General features: G+C 40.6%; 1 protein-coding gene and 1 long non-coding RNA gene across 6 annotated transcripts in view; one reads left to right on the plus strand and one right to left on the minus strand.

Annotated features, from left to right (window-relative positions):
- LOC125635945 (uncharacterized) overlaps positions 1-23842 on the plus strand; it is a 68822-nt gene that overhangs the window by 31413 nt on the left and 13567 nt on the right. The window contains exons 2-3 of one of the 3 annotated variants that reach the window (XR_012668167.1): positions 4513-4642; positions 8800-8870. The exons of the other annotated variants lie outside the window; for them this stretch is intronic. This is a non-coding gene — a long non-coding RNA (uncharacterized LOC125635945). The remainder of the gene's footprint in view (positions 1-4512; positions 4643-8799; positions 8871-23842) is intronic. 3 annotated transcript variants of the gene reach the window in all.
- The window catches only part of SLAIN2 (SLAIN motif family member 2), a 65379-nt gene continuing 54509 nt past the window's right edge, over positions 12973-23842 (minus strand). For 2 of the 3 annotated variants that reach the window (XM_048848372.2, XM_048848370.2), the window contains 2 exons: positions 17655-17976; positions 12973-15808 (listed from right to left, as the gene is read on the minus strand). In XM_048848372.2, coding sequence (XP_048704329.1) covers positions 15742-15808; positions 17655-17976 — 389 coding nt within the window. In that variant the 3' untranslated portion in view covers positions 12973-15741. The remainder of the gene's footprint in view (positions 15809-17654; positions 17977-23842) is intronic. The other variant, XM_048848375.2, reaches the window with a different exon arrangement.

Here is a 23842-nt window from a genome sequence, read left to right on the forward strand (position 1 = left end):
TCCATATACTGTGTTCCCTAAAGATAAGGTCCAGTTGTGCCCCTACCCAGCCTTCCTACCAAAGGTGGTGTCACAGTTTCATATTAACCAACACATCTTTCTGCCTGTCTTCTTTCCGAAGCCTCACAGCACATATGAGGAAAAGCATTCACATTCTTTAGATGTTAGAAGGGCCCTGGCCTTCTGTATTGAGAGTACTAGGCCCTTCCACAAGTCGACACAGCTTTTCATCACTGTAGCGGATAGAGTGAAAGAACTCCCGGTGTCATCCCAGAGGATTTTGTCCTGGCTCACAGCCTGCATCCAGGCATGCTATGAACAGGCGAAGGTCCCACCCCCGCTATCACAAAAGCCCATTCTACAGGAGCGCAAGTGTCCTCAGCAGCATTCCTGGTGCAGATACCAATCCAGGGCATCTGCAGGGCAGCAATGTGGTCATCAATCCACACCTTCACTTCCCACTATGTCATCACCCAACAGGCTGAAGATGATGCCAGTTGTGGGAGAGTTGTGTTGCAATCAGCACATCTGTGAACTCCTAGCCCACCTCCAAGGGCACTCCTGGGGAGTCACCTAACATGGAATGGACATGAGCAAGCACTCGAAGAAGAAAAAAACATTACTAACCTTCCGTAACTGTTGTTCTTCGAGATGTGTTGCTCGTGTCCATTCCATGACCTATCCTCCTACCCCGCCATCAGAGTTAACAGCAAGAGGGAACTGGAAGGGCGCGGGGCTGGTGGTGCCCCTTATACTGGTGCCTGGGCACAGGGCTCCAGGGGGCACTAGAGCCGACTCTACAGCTACCACTGCAGGGAAGATCTCCAGCAACAGTGCCGTGGTGCGCACACACCTAACATGGAATGGACATGAGCAACACACCTCAAAGAACAGCAGTTATGAAGGTTAGTAACCATTTTTTCCCCAGGCATGTGCACATTCATGATACAAAAGCTAAACTAAAGAGAACAATGGTGAAAAAGAACACATTAAAATATAGGAGATCAAAAAAGATAACGTTAAGGAGATGGGAGAAACTAGTATATAGGACTGTAATTGGAGGGCAAGGAAGTTCAATACATCTTATCTAAGGCCTAGCTTCACTAAAGGACTTAGGTGCCTAACTGCCACTTTAAGCACCTGGATCCCAGAATCAGCTGCCCTTGAATACTGTAGGCACCTAAACTCTCTCAGTGCCTAATTTTTTTCCATAAAACTTCCCTTGCCACAAATATTTCTGCCTCTGAACATGCACTCTGCAGCAGCACAGCTGGCATCCAGACAACTAAGCCCCAGAGCACTGCATGAACCAGGGAAATATAGGCATTGCTCCATCCAACTCAGCAGCAGGGCCTGATATTGTAAGCGGGCTCAGCCCTCGCTTACTGGATCGGGCCCCTATAGGTGAGTTTACACAGAATGCCAGAGGAGGAGGAGAACCAGGGGTCAGTGTACTCTCCACACTGCAATTCAAATACCCCTCCACCTGAGGTGCGAGGGGGAGAAGGGAAGGGATTTGAACTGTAATCCGCCACCTCCCTTTGTTGTGGGGCTCCCTCAGTCTCCTGTTACAGTTGTTCCACTTTGGATAAATAATTTTTAAAAGTAATGGGGCAAAGGGGCACTGTCTCATGGTCTTCCCCCCAACCAAGTCATTCTTATGCTCAGGTTTTTCTCGCTGTGGCATAATGTGACATTATTTAGTCACAGTGGAACAGTTTCAGCACCCTGGCTTCTTGTTATAAAACAGCATAAGTGCCTACTGCCAGGAGCGGGTTTGCAGCTGGGACTCCCAAGTGGTGGGAGGCACCTCCCAGCAGCTTGGACTTAGGCACCTGTCACTTCAGCTTGGCGTCATGCACTGGCTAGTTTAGGCACGGTGTCACCTAGCGTGCTGGTTTTTGTGAAGCCCATTCTGAGGTACCTAGCTTCCTCCAGTCATTGTACAGCAAGCCTAACTCAGCCTCTGTGAACTCCGATGACTTTCCAGGAGCCTAAACGTTAGGCATGATGATACTGAGCATTGCCACTCCTACGCATTGTGTATCTAGCCCCAAGTGATTTTGTTTTGTTTTTTTTTTTAATATCACGCGCCTCACCATGGTATCTGAGCATCTTAATAATAAACATTACTGATATAGTTATACTAATAATTTACAATCGAGGGCCTCCATAAAGGCTTGGCCACAAGGGCCCTTATTCCTGCGGACGTCAATGGGACGCTGCAAAGCTACATGTGTAAATCTCTTTGCAAGATGAGACCAATATTGCCATCCACCTGGAAGACAAAATTATATAGCAGTTCCAGACAGGTGTTTGGTTATCACACAGCATGTTAGCTCCCAAGAAGTATACAGCCAAATTGAGACTAGCAACTATAATCTCATGGAGCTTCATTGTATCTGTTTCTGTCTCCATTATACTCATACATATGATGTAATACCTTGTCTCATGCAAGAGAGGCGGCTCAAAGTCTCTTCCTGCAGCTTCTGCACTAATCAGTGGCAATTACCGCTAGCCATTCATAACATTTTGATACCGTAACAGTTTTTCCATTGGTAATAGTATTCTTATTTTATTTTCTAGATTTTTTTTTTAATCTGCACACCTCACAATCTTGAATGCATTTAGCTTCACAACACCCTTGTCAGGTAGGAAGTGCGGTTATACCCAGTTTACAGATGGAGAACTGAGGCAGAGAGACACTAACTGATTTGCCCAAGCTCACACAGGACAACTGTGGCAGAGCAGTGAATTAAATCTAGGTCACCCAATCTAGTGGTCCTAACCACTGGACTATATTTCCTTCCCATTGTTTCTGCAGTATTCCCTGTATACTGAGTCATTAGTGCAGCTTATGCATTAGTGATTTTTCTTGTATGTTATCAGCAATCCCGGATAGCTCTTAGTCCACATCCAAGTGTTTGCTGCAGAGGAAGGACATGGTAGGTGTGGGCTTAAACTGTGGCTAGTTGCTGGTGCCGCTAGGTGTCAGGTTGCATCCTTGGCCTTCTTTTCTTCTGTAGAGGAACATGTCATATGTGTGCTGCCATAGTACGAACATTGATATCAAGGTGTCTGCCAAAAAAGCAAGAGAGACTCAAGGTCATCTTAATTTTTTTTAAAACTATTCAGTTCATAATGGTGGCAACAACAACAGTGTGTGATATTGGCCATGTTCACTACGTGTGACTGTAATGTACATGCATACCTCAAGGCGTAAACAAACCCAACGGAACGCATTGGCTATAAGCTGAGGTTTTGAGTGAATTACCTCAGAGGGAAATGGTCTACCAAAAGGTCTTGAGGCTGAGAGGTTAGGATTTGAGTGGGTAAAGAGCTGAGGTTTGATCTGATTCCTCCTTTTCTTTTACGAACAGGTTTACCCATGCTTAATAAGATTTCATCTTTCAAAAGAGACAAGTGAAGAAAAGGGGTGGGAGTGAGGAAATGGGAAGTAGTAAAAGTGTTTAAGTAGTAAAAATAAACAAGGAACCCTTAGAGCTAACTTTCTCTCCCATCTGCATAAAGCCAAGTAGGACAAAACTACAGAAGAATGTGTTTGTATTGTGTACACCTAAACTAGCTAAACATTTAAGCAGCCTCAGTCCACTAGAAGCCTCTTTCCCAGTGGCCCTCACCATACTATCACCACCCACTGGGGCAGAGAGAGAAAAAATGAGTCAATAGCCTAGTGTGGCTAGTGCATTTACTTGGGTTTAAGGCCCACTCCTCTCCTCAGCATTTGCTACTGGCTAGTTTAGGCAGCTCCCTGCTTAGCTTGCTGGCTTCTGTGAATCCCAGTCTTAGATGTGATCTACGCCTAAAAATTAGATTGACCTAGCACGCTTGCTCAGAGCTGTGAAAAATGTCACATGCCTGAACTCTGTAGTTAGGTTGACCTAATCCCTAGTACAGATGCACCTGGAAGAATTCTTCTGTCCACCTAGTTACGGCGTCTCAGAGAGGTGGCTTAACTACATCAGTGGAGAAACCCCTTCCATCAGTGCGGGCAGTCTTCACACCACAGTGGCATAGCTACAGCTGTGCTGCTCTAGCACTTGTAGTGTAGAAATAGCCATAGGTACTTAGTCCTCCCCTTGCACCATAAAGGGAACCTGGAACCGTAATTCATGGGTGTGAATTCCACTGAGTGGCAGGGGCCCTAAAAATTAGGTGCTGCAATGCTGAGCCTAAGCCTTCAAGTTGCTTATAGGGAATAATTAGCAAACAACCAAAATAGTGCAGGGGGAGTGAAGGAAATCAGGAAGAGGTGCAGAGGTGACTCTTGTTCTAAGAAAAGGAAATACGGATATGAGCATAGAGATCACCACAATCAAGGGCCTTGTTGGAGGCCCCTACAGTGGCCTGGACACTTTTCCTTGCCAGTACAAATATTTCAGTGTTGCATCAAGGACAAAGAATTTATCATTCGTGAACTATGGAAGCGAGAAGAGGAGAACGTAATCTGCCTTATTTAAATATACTTTCTGCCCTTGTTCACATTTTCAGAGATGCTGGAGTAGGTGCCAGTGAATGGAAACACATAACTCTGTGTATACAGAGCCAGAATCTCTGTTGGGGTGTATCTGATTTGGGCCACACCTCTGGCTCTAAAGCTGGTTTGAGCAGCTCAGTGAGGGTAAGTATGAGGCTGATTCTCCCTTTGGATGAGGCTGAGATAGGGTTTGTTGCACCATGCTTAAGGCCCTACCAAATTCACGGTCCGTTTTGGTCAATTTCACGGTCATAGGATTTTAAAAATAATAAATTTCAAGATTTCAGCTATTTAAATCTGAAATTTCACGATATTGTAACTGTAGGGATCTTGACTGAAAAAGGAGTTGTGGGGGCTCGCAAGTTATTGTAGGTGGGATTGTGATACTGCTACCCTTACTTCTGCACTGCTGCTGGCGGCTGTGCTGCCTTCAGAGCTGGGCAGCTGGAGAGCGGCAGCTGAGAGCCGGGAGCCCAGCTCTGAAGGCAGAGCCACCGCCAGCAGCAGCACAGAGCTAAGGAGGGCACGGTATGGGATTGCCCCCCTTACTTCTGCGCTGCTGCCTGCAGAGCTGGGCCCTCAGTCAGCAGCCGCCACTCTCCAGCCACCCAGCTCTGAAGGCAGCAGTGCAGAAGAGTGGCAATACCATACTATTGCACCCTTACTTCTGCGCTGCCTTCAGAGCTGGGTGACCGGAGAGTGGTGGCTGTTGGCTAGGCGCCCAGCTCTGAAGGCAGCAGCGCAGAAGTAAGGGTGGCAATACTGCAAACCCCTTAAAATAACCATGCTACCCTTGCTGCAACTCCCTTTTGGGTCAGGGCCCCCCCCCATTTGAGAAACATTGGTCTCCCCCAGGAAATCTGTATAGTATAGGGTAAAAGCACACAAAAGACCAGATTTCACAGTTCGTGACATGTTTTTCATGTCCATGAATTTGGTAGGACCCTAACCATGCTGTTTATCCCCCTCCCCCAAGTGCCATAGCAGGACCAAGTGAGCAGGGTTGGGACATCCCTGTATTAGGAAGATGAGGGCAACCACTTGGGAGCTGGGAGACCTTCTCCACATCAGCGGGGAGAAGTGAACCCCAGTCTCCCACATCCTGGGGAAGTGCTCTGATGACTGGGATAAAGGCTAAAAGGGTGGTACCAGCACCTCCTTGGTTTTGCTTGAAAGAGGACGGAATTGCTGAGGCACTTGGAGTGTTCATGCCTCTGGATCCTGAGTAGACACAGGTGGCTAGGTGCCTTAGAGGGGTCGGGCTTAGGCCACACCATGCTCCTTGGCACTTCTTATTAGCTAGATTAGGCAGCTGCTGGCTGGCTTGTAAGAGTTCCATTAGGCACCTAACTTTCCATATATTGTACTTAGGCACCTAATTTAGGGTTGTAAATTACACTAGGCCACAGACTGCCTAAGTCCCCTTTGTGAATTCCACACACTGAACCTGTGCAGATAGTTGATGGGCCTGAGCTAAATTTCAGTGGTATAATTGTCTCCAGATAGGAGTGGTATGCAACCTACACTAGGCATTTCTCATTTGAACATACCAGGAAGAAAAAGATACTGGTATGTTTTTCTCTGCCTGTGAAGGAGCAATCAGCTCCCATGAGGCACATCCCTAGGTGGTGGATAGGGGAACATCCTGTAGATAATAATCCTGTAGAACAGCTGCAAATGTTCAATAAGCAATGTCAGATCAACCCCCATGTCAACAGTGGATGGTGGAGTAGCTGGTGGCGCTGCTACATAGGCCCCATGACAAAGATGTCAAAGCGAATAAAAAACACCTTAAAATAAGTCTTGGTGGGGTTCATCAGGAAAAGGGAAACTGATTTCACACCAAAGGTGTCACTTGATGGCTTGGACATCCAACCTGTAAAGCTCATCCAATAGATATGCTTCACCAGCCTGGAATAGTGAAGTGGGAAGAAAGGGGAGTATGTTTTTCTCTGCTGCACCCTAAATTGTAGCATTATCGTGTGATGGTAGTTTCTTTTCACAAAGCTTTGTGGGGAGAGGAGAAGAGAAAAGATGATGTTAGAATTTGATTATGAAATTTTAGTATTTGATAAATACATTGTAGTGGAGCAACTTGAACTAAGCCTTCAAATTCAGTACTGAAACTTCCTTTGGGTTTGAAAATGCCATTAAATACAGGTTGAGGACAGATAGGGAAAATACTGAATTCAGCAAGATTGAGGGATGAATGAATAGCTTTTTTGGGTCACAGTGATGTAGACCTTAAACTTATTCCATCTAGACCAGTGGTTCTCAAACTTTTGTACTGGTGACCCCTTTCACAGAGCAAGCCTCTGCGTGCGACCCCCCCTTAGAAATTAAAACCACTTTAAAAAGTAGTTTTCAGAGTACCACTATTATAAATGCTGGAGGCGAAGCAGGGTTTGGGGTGGAGGCTGACAGCTCATGACCCCCGCCCCCCATGCAATAACTTCATGACCCCCCGATAGGGTCACAACCCCTGATCTAGACACAACTGAACTAGACACGTGTCCTCTTGAAAAGAGATTACAGCTAAACTGCCCGTAGATGTCACTCTAGCATTGGACGAGCTTTTTGTATAGGAGCATGTTAAATATTACACGGGTATAAAGCACGAAGTGTGCAGTAGGTGCTCAACTGAGAGTACCTGAAAATTCTTTGCCCTCTAACTTTAAATGAAAGCAACCTGATATAGTGGAAGAAGTGTCAACATCCTATTTTTAACATTTAAATTTTAATATATTCAAAAATAAATATATAAATAGGTCCAATGTTTACATCTTTTGGAATTAACCCATACTTCAGTCACACCTGATTGTTGGCCATAAAGTTGAATTGTTGTCAGTGTTTCAATACCTAGTACAGAAACTTCCTTTAGAATCAAGGCTAACCATGAAGTAGTTTATATATCTAAATTATAAAACACAGGAAGGAACATTGTTTTAGGAAATTCAAACTGATAGATTAGGAAAACTAATGTAGAATTAGAAAAAAACAAACCCATCACTTCCCTCCTCCACCTTGTCTCTGTATGACCATTCAGCTTGACCAACAGAAACTCCCACTGAAGGAAAAACAAAAATGAAGAATATAGACTCCTATTGCAACATACTTGCCAGAAAAGAAGGTACCAAGTGTCTATTTCCTTAAGAAGTGATCACTCAACTTAAACACTTCGAATGTGGTCCAAGCACACATTATAGTTTGCTGAAGGAAAAAAAAAAAAATCAGCATCAACTCGGCAGGTAATAAATCTTCACATTCCGAGGCTTCAAGTCCCAACAGTTATGGTTAGAAGTGGGAAACAACAGCTTGATTATATTTTTAGTCTGTTGTACTAAATAAAATGCAAAAAATTTTCCTCAATGTTTCTGCCTCATGCTTGCAAAAAGCATAAGCTGCAATTTGATAATATTTTTGTAACAAAGCCATGCACGATAAGATGAGAAGTTATAGAAACTTTTTACTTTGCATGTATCCCCCACATCCTTGCATTTTTCACTGTTAGTGATAGTTGAATTTTAAAAAGACTAGCTTCAAGAGAGGAACAGATAACTGGAGAACTCAGTCATCTTTTGTTTGGTGTCACAATTAGTTGCTCTGTAAAGTCAATCCTGAAACTGTAAAGTCAGTCTCAGTATTGACTTTAGCTTCATGGCCCTGGTCTACACTAGGACTGTAGGTCGAATTTAGCAGCGTTAAGTCGATGTAAACCTGCACCCGTCCACACGATGAAGCCCTTTATTTCGAATTAAAGGGCTCTTAAAATCGATTTCCTTACTCCACCCCTGACAAGTGGATTAGCACTTAAATCGGCCTTGCCAGGTCGAATGTGGGGTACTGTGGACACAATTCGACGGTATTGGCCTCCAGGAGCTATCCCAGAGTGCTCCATTGTGACGGCTCTGGACAGCACTCTCAACTCAGATGCACGATTGTCTGCCGTTGCTCTGATGGAGGGAGGGGCGACTGACAACACGGCTTACAGGGTTGGCTTACAGGGAGTTAAAATCAACAAAGGGGGTGGCTTTACATCAAGGAGTATTTCAGGCAGGACTTCACAGAGGGTTCCAATAAGAAATGGTGCACCTAAGTTATTGTTCTTATTGGAACAAGCAGGTTGGTCTGGCCTCTGATTGATACATGGCTTGATTTACCTCGCTGCACCTTCTCTGTGAGTGACTGCAGTGTGACCTAGAGGAATGAGTCCCCTAGACGGGGGGGTGGGGGTTTGCAAATGAGTACAAAACAAATCTGGTCTATTTCTTGTTTTGATACACTCCATCTATCTTTTACAGCTTTGACTGGCAGCAGACGGTGCAGAAGGACTGCATGCCATCCTCATCTCTTGCCTGCCCGGCAGAAGATGGTACAAGAGGACTGCTAGCAATCCATATCGCCTGCCTGCTTACCGTAAGATGGTTCAATAGGACTGACTGCAGGACTAAAGAGAATGACTTGATCAGGTCACTCCAAATTTAGTCCCTGCGACTATGTCTGCCCAGGCGCTCCTGATCGACCTCACAGAAGCGACCAGGAGCACCTTGGACATGGCAATGACGGCTACCAGTCCTACTGTACCATCTGCTGCCATAAGGCAAGGGGTTGCTGCTGGTTTGTAGCAATGCCGTACCACATTTGCCAGCACCCAGGAGAGATATGGTGATGGTTACCTGAGCAGGCTCCATGCTTGCCATGGTATGGCGTCTGCACAGGTAACTCAAGAAAAAAGGCGCAAAACGATTGTCTGCCCTTGCTTTCACGGAGGGAGGGAGGGAGGGAACGGGGGCCTGACGATATGTATCCAGAACCACCCGCGACAATGTTTTAGCCCCATCAGGCATTGGGATCTCAACCCAGAATTCCAATGGGCAGCGGAGACTGCGGGAACTGTGGGATAGCTACCCACAGTGCAACACTCCGGAAGTCAACGCTTGCCTTGGTACTGTGGAAGCACTCCGCCGAGTTAATGCACTTAGAGCATTTTCTGTGGGGACACGCACACTGGAATATATAAAACTGATTTCTAAAAAAAGACTTCTATAAATTCAACCTAATTTCATAGTGTAGACATACCCATGGTAAGATGCAGGAACAGGTCAACTCTATGGAAAGCTAGACAGACACCTACTTTCATTGTAAAAAATGAGAAAGGGACAGTAAACATTTTAGAATGCCTTTACTGACGAGGAGGCAGAGGTGCGATCACAGGGATGGGATACATCCTCCTCCTTGCTGTTCAACTAAATAGCAGTACTCAGTTTTGGAGATAAGTGTAAATAAATGGCCAGTGTTTTTACTGGAAGCACAGAATTACCATGATTCCCCTCAAATAAGAGATTAACTTGTTTCTGTAGTTTTCGCTGTGTTTTTGTATTTCACCATGCAGTATCTAAATACTAGATTAAGGTAACCATGGCTAGTTTATATACATAAGTTACAGAACACAGACCAGATAAAAGTGGGAGAGGTATTCAATTACCTGTCCAGTTTTAACAAAGTCCTTGATTTTTATCTTTCAGTTTCTTAAATCTAGCATTGTACCCCACTAAGTATAAGGTGGGTGATTGGTTTTTTGACAGCATGTTAAGATTTTTGGAAGCTGGTAGGTGTTAAACCAGCCTGATTCTACAGATAAAAATCCCCACCCCCCAAACTACCCAGTTTGTAGGATGCTGAGTTAAAATTAGCAAGTGGGGAATGCTGTATGAGTTATCATCACTTCTTTACAATCCTCATATAACACTAAGAAGGAAGATCCAACATCAAGCGACTAAATGAGTTGAGGGGACACAATTAGAGGGATAGGAAAATTATTCAGTGGAATGTGGCTAGAGTACTCCAAAGGGCTATAAAGAGTTTGTGCAGTTTAGTAACAAACTGTGGGCTATAAATCAGATATTAGGAGTGTAACATATAGAAGGTAGAGTCCAGCATCATAAACCCTTCCAATAGTTGGAAGACAGTACAACAGTTCTAAGTCACCATTTTAAACACAACTAGAAAAGTGTTGAGGGCAACCTAAATGAGCTGAGTTTTTGGTGTGATGCAGAAATTATGAATGATTTATCACACTTTTGTACAGTGCTGGAGAAAAGATGGAATATATAGGATTTTTCATATACTGATGCCAGAAACAAGGTAAAAAGATGGCATTATAAGGGAACTTGCATATACCCTGGGGTTCCTGTATTGCATAACTGCAGAATTTGTAACAAAATATACCCACAGTGCAGCAGAATTGTGATCCAGAACACCCACTTTCATTTTTTAAAATTAAGTTTTAGTTTTATGGTTGCAAATCTCTGAAATGTTGACTGGATTTATTCCCTGCATCTGCAAAGAGCCTGAAACAGCTCTGAGATGTAAATTGCTCCAGTCATGATACTCAGGGCGCTCTGGCTATGGTGGCTGTGCTGCAATGGAATTTGGCATTTTTCACCAGATACCACCCAATTCAGTATTTTTGCTCCAGAATGAGTATTTTCAAATGAGCTATCATTGTGAGTATGTTTAATTGTGGGTGAGATGCAAATGAAGGATATTAACAGTACATCAGTAAATTAACTTTGCTGCAGAGTTTGGTCTTGTACTGTACATGGGGTTTTACGTATGCTCACCTGCACCAGAATGTATAACATGGAGAAAATTCCCAAACTCAGAAAGAAGCCTTAACTGTATGTTGAAGAGGGAGTCACAAATAGGTGGAGCAGAACAGAATAAAGTGGTTAATACATTAAAAAGGATTGTTTGGAACAAGCAGCAAAGATACAAATCAATGTACTTCCTGGGTTTATAAATGTTAGGTCCTGGACAGTCATCTCCTGGTGCATAAGGTTCCGTATGTTTAGAATTCTAATGTAATTTGGACCTGGTTAACTAAAAAGATATTGGCTTCCACAGCGTGGAAATTGGATACATCTTTTGCCAACCTGGACTATTCAAGGAAGTTCACTAGCTACAAGTTTTACTGCCAATTCAACAGTGAAAATTAAGGGCACACTATGTATTGAAGAACATAAGAATGGCCCTACTGGGTCAGACCAAAGGTCCATCTAGCCCAGTATCCTGTCTTTTGACAGTGGCCAGTGCCAAGTGCCCACGAGGGAATGAACAGAACAGGTAATCACCAACTGATCCATCCCATCGCTCATTCCCAGCTTCTGGCAAACAGCGGCTGGGGGGTCACCATCCCTGCTCATCCTGGCTAATAGCCATTGATGGACCTATCCTCCATTAATTTATCTAGCTCTTTTTTGAACTCTTATGGTCTTGGCCTTCACAACATCCTCTGGCAAGGAGTTCCACAGGTTGACCATACATTGTGTGAAGAAATATTTCCTGTTGTTTCTCTTAAACCTGCTGCCTATTAATTTCATTTGGTGACCCCTAGTTCTTGTGTTATGCATAGTAGTAAACAACACTTCCTTATTTACTTTCTCTACACCAGTCATGGTTTTATAGACCTCAATCATATCTCCCCTTATCCATCTCTTTTCCAAGCTGAAAAGTCCCAGTCTTATTAATTTCTCCTCATACAGAAGCTGTTCCATACCCCTAATCATTTTTGCTGCCCTTTTTTGAACCTTTTCAAATTCCAGTATATCTTTTTTGAGATGGGGCGGCCACATCTGCACACAGTATTCAAGATGTGGGCGTACCATGGATTTATATGGAGGCAACATGATATTTTCTGTCCTATTATCTAGCCCTTTCTTAATTATTCCCAGCATTCTGTTCGGTTTTTTGACTGCCGCTATACATTGAGTGGATCTTTTCAGAGAACTATCTACAATGACTCCAAGATCTTTTTCTTGAGTAGTAACAGCTAATTTTAGACCCCATCATTTTATATGTATAGTTGGGATTATGCTTTCCAATGTGCATTACTTTGCATTTATCAACATTTAATTTCATCTGCCATTTTGTTGCCCCGTCGCCCCGTTAATTTTGAGAGATCCTTTTGTAGCTCTTTGCTGTCTGCTGAGGTCTTAACTATCCTTAGTAATTTTGTATCATCTGCAAATTTTGCCACCTCACTGTTTACCCCTTTTTCCAGATCATTTATCTGGACCTGGACCTGCATGGGCACATTTCAGGCTGGATAAATATCTGAATCCAGTTTCATGTGATCTGAAAGGACAATGCATAAGGTCAAAAACAGAGGCCTTCACATTTAATAGAAGTCTAATTTCAATCTTCTGTACTAAAATGACAGATGAACAGGACTGGGGCCAAATATATAACTAATTAGACTCAATACATTAATTAAGAGAGCCAATAAGCAATAGGACTAGTTACTGAACCACTGAAATCTAAAGTTAATTTTTAAGAAAGTAAACTATTAATCCCCAATTTTACAACCTGATTTCCAGAGTTTGGCAACTTCATACACTTCTAGAATGCTCTCGAGAGAGTTGAAACTTTCAAACAAATAGGTTTTATAGAAAAACGATCCACAAGAAAAGTGCTTTGTGGTAAGAATTATTTATATTTTTCCCATTTTTACATTTTTATTAACACAAAAACATTCAAACACAGAAAAATTAAATAACTTTGGAAGCAGAATTCAAGTCTTTCTGCCTACATACATATGACAATTCCAAGCTGTTGGCACAAAAAAAATCCACATTCATAAAACCCTTACTACTATATCAAACATAAATTAAGTAAAATCATAGGCACTAGTTTATCAAATCCATATTTCCACACTTCCGCAATATATCTGAATCTCTAAACACAGAAAGATCTAGGATTTCCTGATATTGAGAAACTGGTACTGCACAAAGGCTTCCTAGTAAACAGACTGTCTCTTTTCAGGAAATTATTAGCTATATTTCTGTGGGAGCAGAACAGCAGATAAAAGGATGCTTATGTAACTTAAGCACAACATACCTTCAATAAGTGATGAAGGTAATTGCTGGAATTTAAAAAAATAAACAATGAACAATACTCTGATGCAGCCTTTATTTAAAAAATTAACCTGAATATCTTCATCTGAATTTTCTGATTTTCAAAACTAAAAAAAGTCAATTCAATATTTTCATAATAAAAATCACCAATTAAAATTCCTTCTCTTTTATTGAAGACTGCAGCATTGCTTTGTAACATTTTAAAGCAATGTTTGGGCTTTGTTAGTGAGGCTGGTTAGTTTTGATCCAATCTTCTGTTCCTCATACTAGTTACATGAGATACCACTAACGGAATACGTTTTCTATGCCAGCAAATGACTGAAGGCTAGATCAGTAGCATGTACTGGTCGAATAGTGCAAGGTAGCTCTTTTATAACCCCTGCTGCAGTTTTCCTACTGAATTACAGTATATTTGATGCCCTGACTTCAGAGGGTAGTCACACTTGAGAGATCTTAGTCACCATGGTATGAAGTCTTTTCATTATTGATACAAGTTGTGCTTGCAGCTGCTTGAGTAGTTACAGTTACAGTCTAGTCCCTAAAATTTTCTGTTTGGCTTTTCCCATCTCAAGTAGTGTTGCATGGCTTTTCATCCAGTAATGTTAACACTGGCTCCAAAGTCCAGAGTTCTCTGGAATTCCAGGATCAATTATCCTCTTAGTGGTGGGAGTCAAAATGCACTTACACTTCAAAGTGCTGGTACTAATGGGGTTAAAAGCTACCTACCATCCAATCCAATGTAAAGCTTTTAGTGTTCTCCAGTCATTGTACAAAAGATACCATCACGTTAGCCATTGCTGCAAACTACACATCCAGAAATCTTGTACTGAAAAATTCTACACGCAAAAAACAGTACTCCCTGTTTAACTGACCCTCCCAACACATTTTTAGTTTTAAACCTTTATATTACAAATCTTCGAAAATAGAACAGAAAAAGCAGTCTGTATGTTAATTGTAAGAAAGAATTTTTCCACTGAGTAAAATGTTAGCAAGATTGCTAATAGGTGAAAACAATGTAAATGTCAATAGGTAAGTCTGAGAGCCACTAGAGGAATTTAATAGTTTGTAAACATATGTAGCAGATTTCATACTCTGTCACCAAACAAGGTAAGATACAGATATGTAAGGCAAAGTACATAGTTAAAACACTAACATGGGCAATATCATCTGCAAAAATATTTACAATTTAAAATAAACCAATTTAAGAAATGGATAAAAGTAAAAAGTAGGATACAGAAAACTTCCTCATACCATGAAATATTACTTAAATGAATATCATTTGGCATCAACAATACAACTCATTTCCTTACAATTTGTATGTTACAAGTGCATAGTTGTCTTTCCTTCTCATTAACTATTAGCATATACAGTTGTGTTCCAGGCTATAAGCATTGTGGTGTGATGATATCAGAACAAATGGATACTACTAGCTGCTCTTTCCTTTTTAAGGAAACCTGCTATAAAAAAGGTTTCCCTAAATAGTGAGCAGTGTGCTAAAAGTGTGGTACTATAGCAAAGGCCATCTTTCCTGAGCCAGGAACTATAAGGTTTAGAACGATTGTACAACTGATACTAAGCCCTTTTGGCAATCAAAATATAAGAGCACATAAAACCGATATGTCAAACAAACAAAAAGGATGCAACCTACAGTATCTGAATGTGTGTATGTCTGCTACATCCAAACCTTTAATGATAAAACAATGCCATTACTACTATTTACCAACTCTAGGATACCTCCAGAGAGAACTGCTGGATTCTTTCTGAAGGATATATGTACCACTTTTTCCAACCAGAACCTTCTACAATTGTTTTAAGCAGGTGTTTCATTAGCACTATAGTGATCCGCAATCAGAATGTTGGCTCTGATTAACATGCTAATGTTTAAATAGTACATATTCATCAATGAATCATTCTGCCGAATTAAATGCCTCAATATGAAGTTTTGAACAATTGGAGTTTTCTATTTTACTTGCTGTTTTTCAAGATGGGCATTTCTTTGGCATTTGTTAGGTTTTTTGTCCAAACATTGGCCATTGTCATAAATGCTCAAATTGACAATTTTTAGCAAGCAAGAAAAAAACCAAAAAACCCTAGAAATGATAGTGATTCCATGTAAAAGTGATTGTATGATCACCAAATATATGATGTTAAATGTCATTAAAGTGCTGCTTTAAAATCTCTGCCAGTTTGTGCTAATTAAAGACAGAGGTCTGGGATTTTACAAATCCTGAAAGTCACCATCTGAACAGTCTGCATATCAAGCTGTCTTTTAGCTTGGTGAAGGAGTGTCCATTAACTATTGAACTTTGCATTTTTAAGCTTTGCAGTTCAGTAGCAGCCATCTTTCCAACTCTCGTCTTTCATGTTGCCATAGCTTTTAGGAGCCGGTAACGATCTAAAATAAAATGAGATTTATTTCAGTTTGGTTTATACTTCATTTGTTCAAGCTTCAAATCATTAACATACATGAACTTAACATAAGAGTAGAATTCTCTTTTCTTGAAAACTAAACTACGTGCTTTAATCATTTTGTTTCAGAAGCATCATTGTATTACATTGCACTTAAAAAAATAAATACTAAGTTCAAGGTTTAACATTTTATATTTTGACAACTTACATTTTTAATATAGGTTTCAGAGTAGCAGCCGTATTAGTCTGTATTTGCAAAAAGAAAAGGAGTACTTGTGGCACCTTAGAGACTAAGGTGCCACAAGTACTCCTTTTGTTTTTAATACAGTGTTTAGTCATATGTAAATGGTTAAATGTAGAGAACTTCATAAAACTACACACTGTGGAACTTTGAATCTGATCTGATGACATGCATCTGTTTTACAGTAAAGCAGGCAAAACCTTATTGATGAAAGGACAACTCCATCCATTTTGTTCAGCCCAGTAATACAAAATTTCAAAAAGAAAATCACCTTCTCACCATAAAAACACTAAAATAATTTTAAAGTGTAGATACAATAAACATTTGATTAGGTAAGGGGGATGGACATCTTGCTGTAAAGTGAGATCAGTTATGCAATAGTGACTGAGCCATTAAGAAGAGACTGTTAAGACTAGTATTAAGAGTTTGCAGTCAGAAATAAGGCAGCCTTTTATTACGTTTTAAGATTGTTAAATAAATACTGAAGACAGACTAACACAGTCTGACACTTCACTTCCATTGTACCCAGTAGCAGAAATGTATTTTCAGCAAGACAGGTAATTAAATTATTTTCTAACACACATGTGAGGAGACCTGTGCACCCTGACCACAGATTTTAGAAATAAGCAAAAACAGCTGAGGTGTGTTCCTCTTCCTAAATATCTAAATCACTACAGTATTTCACTTAAGGCAGTGTGGCCTGTTGGGGAGGACAATGGACTTACAAGTCGAGATCTCAGTTCTTGGTTCCAATTCTGCCACTGACCTTTGTGAAAACTTGGGCAATTACTTCCTCTTTGTACGTGAGGTTTCCTCTGTTTGTATAGCACTTTGAGATGATTTAAGAAAAGCTCCATAGAAGAGCCAAGTATTAATAAAATCTGCATAGATTGCCCATTCCTTTTAAGGGCTCGATAGTTGATAACTTGGAACTGAATACAAGTCTCTGAACACATTGTTTCTATTCAAACAATTAACTACGACTGGCATCTGAACTTACATAATAGTAAACAGAACTGCACATTCACTGCAGAATAAAAAACAGGTTTAAGGACTGAACTACTTTACGAGCATCATTATGGACATCTTAATGTATTTCACATGATTTATTTGAATTGTTTAGCAGATGAAAATTTTTTGTTTAGCAGAATGCACCAAAAGATCTATCTTCTAAACTTGAACACTGCTTTTGAATTTACCTTTTACTTCTTTACTCATTTCTGAAAGTAACTGTCTAGTGGAAGTACCTTTAATGTGTGGGTCTGTCTGTGTGGATAAATACTCACTTTTAAAATTAAAGAACTTCAGTTCTAAACTACATTCAGTAATACAATCCAAGTATACTATCAGCTTTACATCTGATACAAACTCTTTTTGCAGGGGTGGAAGGGAGTATCATTTATTATGACAGGAGAATGGACTATGCAGAATTTAGTACAGTAGGCCTGGGTTATCTTTATATGTTCCCATTCTTTTTTAAAGTTAATAGTTACTCTAGCCTTCTGTAGTAATGTACAAGATACAAAAATAGAGTTAAGGAAAGTGTTAGTTTCTGAATACAGAACTTAAAATCCTCCCTCAGATTACTCACCTGCGAACAGGCTGTGCAAGTTTGCTACGAGGCACTGGTATGCCCCCAGCAGAAGGGGCACTTGGTCTAGGCAAGCCACTCCTCACCCCTGTTGTCCCTGCTGGTCTGGTAAGAGTAGTACTATTGATACTGCTGGCAGGGCTTGGAGAGCCTGAATTCTGAGCTGCAAGAGGCCCTGGTGAAGAACTGCTGTGTGTCAGTTGTGTAGCTTCTGGAGGAGCAGCAGCAGAACCAGGTCCATGGTTACTAAATGCTTTCACTGGCTGTCGGAGAGCCAGAGGTGATGGTGCCGCAGGGGAGCGGAATTTACTTGGAGATGGTACTGGAAAATGACATACACAAAACAATCTATCACTTTCACTAGAAGTAATCTTGAGTTATGGCTATGAGTGACAGTTTAATAAAAGGGAATGCAAATTTTCACGTGGAAAAGGTAGATACAACAAAATAGTACATGTATTGGAATGTAGCCAATAAAACAGCATGGAGAAGGGGAGGTCAGATAACCTGCTAGTATCAAGTAATTGCTGCAATTTTTAGAAATTGTAGAATTATAGCAATGTAGACTTGGACAGGGCCTCAAGAGGTCATCTAGTTCGGTGGTTCTTAACCAGGGGTCCAGTGCCCACGAGCAAGTTTCAGGGGGTCCGCCAAGCAGGGCCGGCATTAGACTTGCTGGGGCCCAGGGCAGAAAGCTGAAGCCTGAGTTACTTAGCTTCACAGGGCCCCCTGTGGCATGGGACCCCGGGCAATTGCCCTGCTTGCTATCCCCTAACACTGGCCCTGGCTTTTATATGGAGAAACACAGTTGTCATGGCACAGACAGGATGTGGAATTTTTATAGCATGTTGGGGGGGGCCTCAGAAAGAAAAGGGTTGAGAATTCCTGGCTCTAGTTCATCTCCTCATGCTGAGGCAGCATTAAGTATATATAGACCATCCACAACAGATGCTTGTCTAACTTGTTCTGAAGCTGCTACACAGATAGGCATTCCAAGCCTTCCCCTAGGTAACTGTTCCAGTGCTTTACTATCCTTATACTTTGGTAATTTTTTCTAATATCCAACCTACATTTTCCTTCCTGCAACCTAAGCCAATTAATACTTCTACCTTAATACCTTCTATATTTGAAGACTTGTCCCCCCTCAGTCTTCTCTTCTCTAGACTAAACATGACCAATTCTTTTAAGCTGTCCTCATTGGTTAGGTTTTCCAAACCTCAATTTTTGTTGCTGTCCTCCAGAGTCTCCTCTAATTAGTTCATATCTTTCTTAAAGTGTGGTGCCCAAAAGTGGACAGAGATTGCCAAGTAAAGCAGAACAATCACCACCTATGTCTTACAAATGACACTTTTGTTAACACATTCCAGAATGATACTTCCTTTTTTTTTTGGTAACATCATATGGTTGACTTATTCAATTTGTGATCCACTATCCTTTTCTGCAATACTGCTGCCTAGTCAGTTATTTCAGTTCTTTATTTGCATTTGATTTTTCCTTCCAAAGTGTAGTACTTAAAGATCTTGACATCTCAGGCCTGTAACTCCACTCACCTTATGTGAACAATTTTTATTTTGGATTCATGAACAAGACTGTTCTCTTTATCAATCACGGTAAACGCCAAGAAAGATTTTGTACCTGAGTTATGTTAGTTTTGCAAGAGTATTCTGTTCAAAACAATATCTAAAATAGAAGTATCTGTTAAGAATAAATTTATGACAACTCTCAGTTGCTTCAGATTTGTTTAAATGGAAGTGTTGCACTCCTCAGTGAGAAAGTTTTAAAAAAGCACATTGCTAAATGGAAGTTCTGAAGATACTAGGTTGCTGTACTATTGCTGAAGGTTAGTTACACATGCATTTCTAATTCTATATACTGATTTTGATGCAATGAGACTTTGCTAAGGAAAAATCTAAGGATCCTAAAGGTTACTCTTAGGCCTTGCCTCTTAACTTAGTCCGTTAACCACAGGTAAAGACCAAGCATACTGATTTGATAATGTTAAAGTCTGAGCTACCATAAACATAAGAACATGAGCCTAAAAGCAAATATACTAGAGTATTTAGTAAAGTACAGATAGAAAACTATGATTAACAGCCTTCCTCCCAACAAGTTTGATATTTATCAAACTTTTCCTGGGAAAATCTGCAAGCCAAGGAAGCCCCATTTGCAGTTTGTTTCACTTAATCATTTAGACATGCAATACTTTTATGCCTTACTTCTCTTGGTGTTCAAGAAGCTACATAAAGTTTACACACAGTGGCTTGGTCTAAACAAACTCATGTTGGCATAGTTACGTTGGTGAGGGGTATGAAAACCTCCAGTGCAGGAACAGCTATGCCAGCAGAAGAGTGCTTCTGTTAACATAGCTAACAACGTTGGGAGATGGTGTCCCTTCTGTCAGTAGTCTATACTAAGTGGCTATTCCAGCATAGTGTAGACAGTATTAACATCTGTTAACTTGCTTTTCTGATATGGGTTAAAAAGGGAGCATTCTCCCTGAAACTTCTAGTATAATGGGAGTTACCCTAACAAGAGTTCCCTTGTGCATCATATGACACTAAATAGCATGTTGCTGACATTTAGCAATACATTTTTGTCATCTGCCTTATCGATAGAAAGATACTGACTAAAGGATATTTAAATTACCAATGTCACCAATGCATGTAAATCATTCTTAGTAGTGCATTAGTGTGCCACCTGTACAATACATCTTAAACTTTAGTCTCCAAATAAAATATGAAAAGCTATTAATAATACAGTCTAGTTTTTATTAAGCCTTAATACTGTTTAAAAAAGTAAAACAGAATATTTGAACCAAATCTGTTTTCTTGTGATCTTAACAGAATTCCACTAGCCTTAAAACTAGCTTATCACCACCTTTTTAGGTGGATTCAGTGATAAAGTAGACATAGGAAATTAACAGATTAAATTTATTCAGAAAAATACAACAGTAAAATGAGTGTTCAAGAAGTGAATGTAGCTGTTGTGAATTTGGTGTTCCACAAGTGAATATACTATACCAATTTGTCATCATTTGTATCTGCTGGAGGTCACAATCAGGGTTGGATCCCCATTGTGATATAGATGCAGTACAAACTTGAAGGAGATAGTTCCTACCCCACAGAGTTTATTAATCTCTCTTTTAGGCAACACTTGACAATTCAAACGAAGGAGGTAAAGCAGAGGGAGGGAACTAAAATAATAATAGGGGCATATGGTTGCAAATTAGTTAGATACACAATCAGTAGGTTGCAAGTTGCTGCTTATGAACTATATTTAATACAATATTATATGCACACAAAAATATGATCTCCATATTTCCACCAGCCTCCAGATTGGCCATTTTCCATAGACGACATAGCAGAAGTGGGTCTTGAGGAGGGATCTGAAGCAGTGGATAGTGGCTCTCTCAATAAGGAAGGGGTAGCGGGGAATAAAGCATGAAGCTGCTTATGCAAGAAACTGACAAATAAGTGGTGGAGCCTAGCATCATTAGACATGGACAATGCAATAAGCTACAAGAGCAGATAAACAGAGGAGGTGCTACATCATCATGTACAGCCTTAAAGGCAAGGAACAGATTATAACTGATCAGTGGAGAAGAAGAAACCAGAAGAGGGATTCAAAGGGAAAAGAAAAAAAAAAAAAAAAGAGTGCTGTGGCCAGAATGACTTGACAGGAAGATTATTTTAGCAGCAACAGTCTGCATGGACCCAAGAAGGGGCACAAATCTGCAGGACTGGGTTTTAACTAATAAAGATTTATATTTTTTAAAGATGCAATACTGCTAGTAACTTAAGGGTGTTTACTGAAATTGCAAAAGGTCTAAGTCATGCAATAGTTTAAACATAAAATGTTCCTACAGTCTTTGATAGATCTCATCCAGTTGTAGAACACATACATGACATCACATTCATCACCTTGACTACACGGTTTTAAACCAGCCAAGGATCATTGCTCTTACATCACACTAAATGGCCTTTAGTTTTGGTTTGTTATGATGTTTGAGGTACTCTCTTGCAGGCACAAAAGGAAGAGGGTTTCTAGGCAAAATATGGGACTTGTAAAGTAGTAACATTCTTAAGAATATGACATAATTAGAGATAGTTTGCAAGTTTCCAGTAGAGATATGTAGCCAATAAAATAATGTAAACCTCCCAATTCTCCAAAGACAGTTTTCTTCTGAACTACAATATTATGAATAGGCTTCCAGTCTGAGCTATGAATTCATAAAATACTTCAGTCACCACAACACCACACTGTCCACTTATTTTTAACAGTTGTATTTGTTTTGAGAGACAGAAGTTCTTAACAAGGCAAAGCACTTGGTTTAAATAATTCATTCTTTGATTAACTCCAAACCACAGCCAGCATGACATACCGGTAATTATTGGCAGATGGCCTAATAATTCTGTTCCGTGTAGCAAAAGTACTTTGCCTAGAGAACACTTTTGAACATTGTTCAAAAAAGGTCAGTTTGGCATCTTTAGAATAGAAAGGAGACTTACCTGTAAGCAGAGTTCCCTGAAGAACAAAGGAATAAACTCTTGGATTAATGAATAAGACTTGCTTGTTCTACAATGGTGGGGCATATACAATTCAAGTGCTATATATACACACACACCACTAACACAAGCAGTTAAATTGAACAAAAGAAGAAAGTGTTTGAGAACTCTACTTACAAATAAGTAACTTCATTCCTCTAAAAAAATATGATTAGAACTTCTAACTACAGCACAAGGATGAAGACACTCCAGTCTGGAAGTAAGGAGACATACTTTTAATTCCAGCTCTGCCAGAGTCTTTTTGTATGACATTAGACAAGTCACTTAGTTTGGGATTCAGTTTCTCCTTCCATAAAATGGGGATAATTACCTATCTCACCGGGATATTGTGAGGCTAAAATTGTTTAAGTCATGCTGAAGTCAAATGAAAGACACTCAGTGTTATATACACTCCAGAAAATTGAATCTAGTCCATAAAGGTAAAGATCAATATATCATAAGAATCTGATGGGAAGAGATTCTGATCAGCATGAAAGAACAGAGTGTGTCACCTAGTTAGAATAGGAACAGTCAGGAACCTGGGTTCTGACAGTCACTGGCTTGCTATGGGATCTTGAACAAGTTGTATAAACTACTTCAGTTTAACTGTTAAATACAATTTCTTGGCTATTTCACAGGGGTGTTGATTTTATTCTCTATAATGCACTGAGATCATCCTTGCACAAAGAGGTATTATAGTTATGTTATGCACTTTGAAATAACAGACTGTCCTTTTAAGACCTCTGAAGTACAGACAATCAGAAAAGTGATTTAAAAAAAGTGCCATTGTCAGTAAATGTTTCTCTAAACAAAAAATAAGCTCACGGTTGTAATGATTGTTCTGGTTCTGATATTTACATGACAATGATTTATACACCTGTTAAAACTTCCTAAATAGTTATTAAAATAAGTGACATTCTGGGAGGAGAAAGCTACTCACCTTGTGCAGTAATGATGGTTCTTCGAGATGTGTTTCCCTATTGGTGCTCCACTGTAGGTGCATCTGTGCCCCTGCCACCTCTAATCGGAGATTTTAGGTAGCAGTTCAGCCTGCACATGCACTGTCCCTCCCTTGTGGTCTGTCTCGAAGCTATCTAGTCTCACATGCAGGAAAAAACCCCTCAGTTCCTTCTCTACTGCAGAGCCCCATATTGAGAACTCTGAAGTAAAGAGGGCAAGTAGTGGAGCACCCACAGGGGGAGACATCTCGAAGGACCATAATTATTGTACAAGACGAGTAACTGCCTCCTCTTCTTCGAGTAGTATCCCTATGAGTGCTCCACTCTAGGTGACTTCACAGCAGTATCCCTCCTGGAGGGCTAGGATGTCAGAGTGAAGTCTGTTACTACAGAGAGAACCGATGAGCTGAAGATGGCATCAGAGGCCGAATCTCCAGCAATTGCATAATGTTCTGCGAAAGTGTGGGTAGAGGCCCAAGTTGCTGCTCTATAGATTCTGAGTTAGGGACATCTTTAAGGAATGCAACTGAGGTAGAAACTGACCTCATGGAGTCCATATGGACTCCAGACAGAGACAACAGGTTGTGCCCTTGATAACAGAGATGAATGCCACCAGAGGCCCATTTGGATAGTCTTTGAGGCAATATTGCAGAACCTTTGGCTCTTACCACAAACAAAAGGAAGA

This window comes from Caretta caretta, chromosome 4 (assembly GCF_965140235.1).
Source record: "Caretta caretta isolate rCarCar2 chromosome 4, rCarCar1.hap1, whole genome shotgun sequence".
Taxonomy (NCBI): domain Eukaryota; kingdom Metazoa; phylum Chordata; order Testudines; family Cheloniidae; genus Caretta; species Caretta caretta.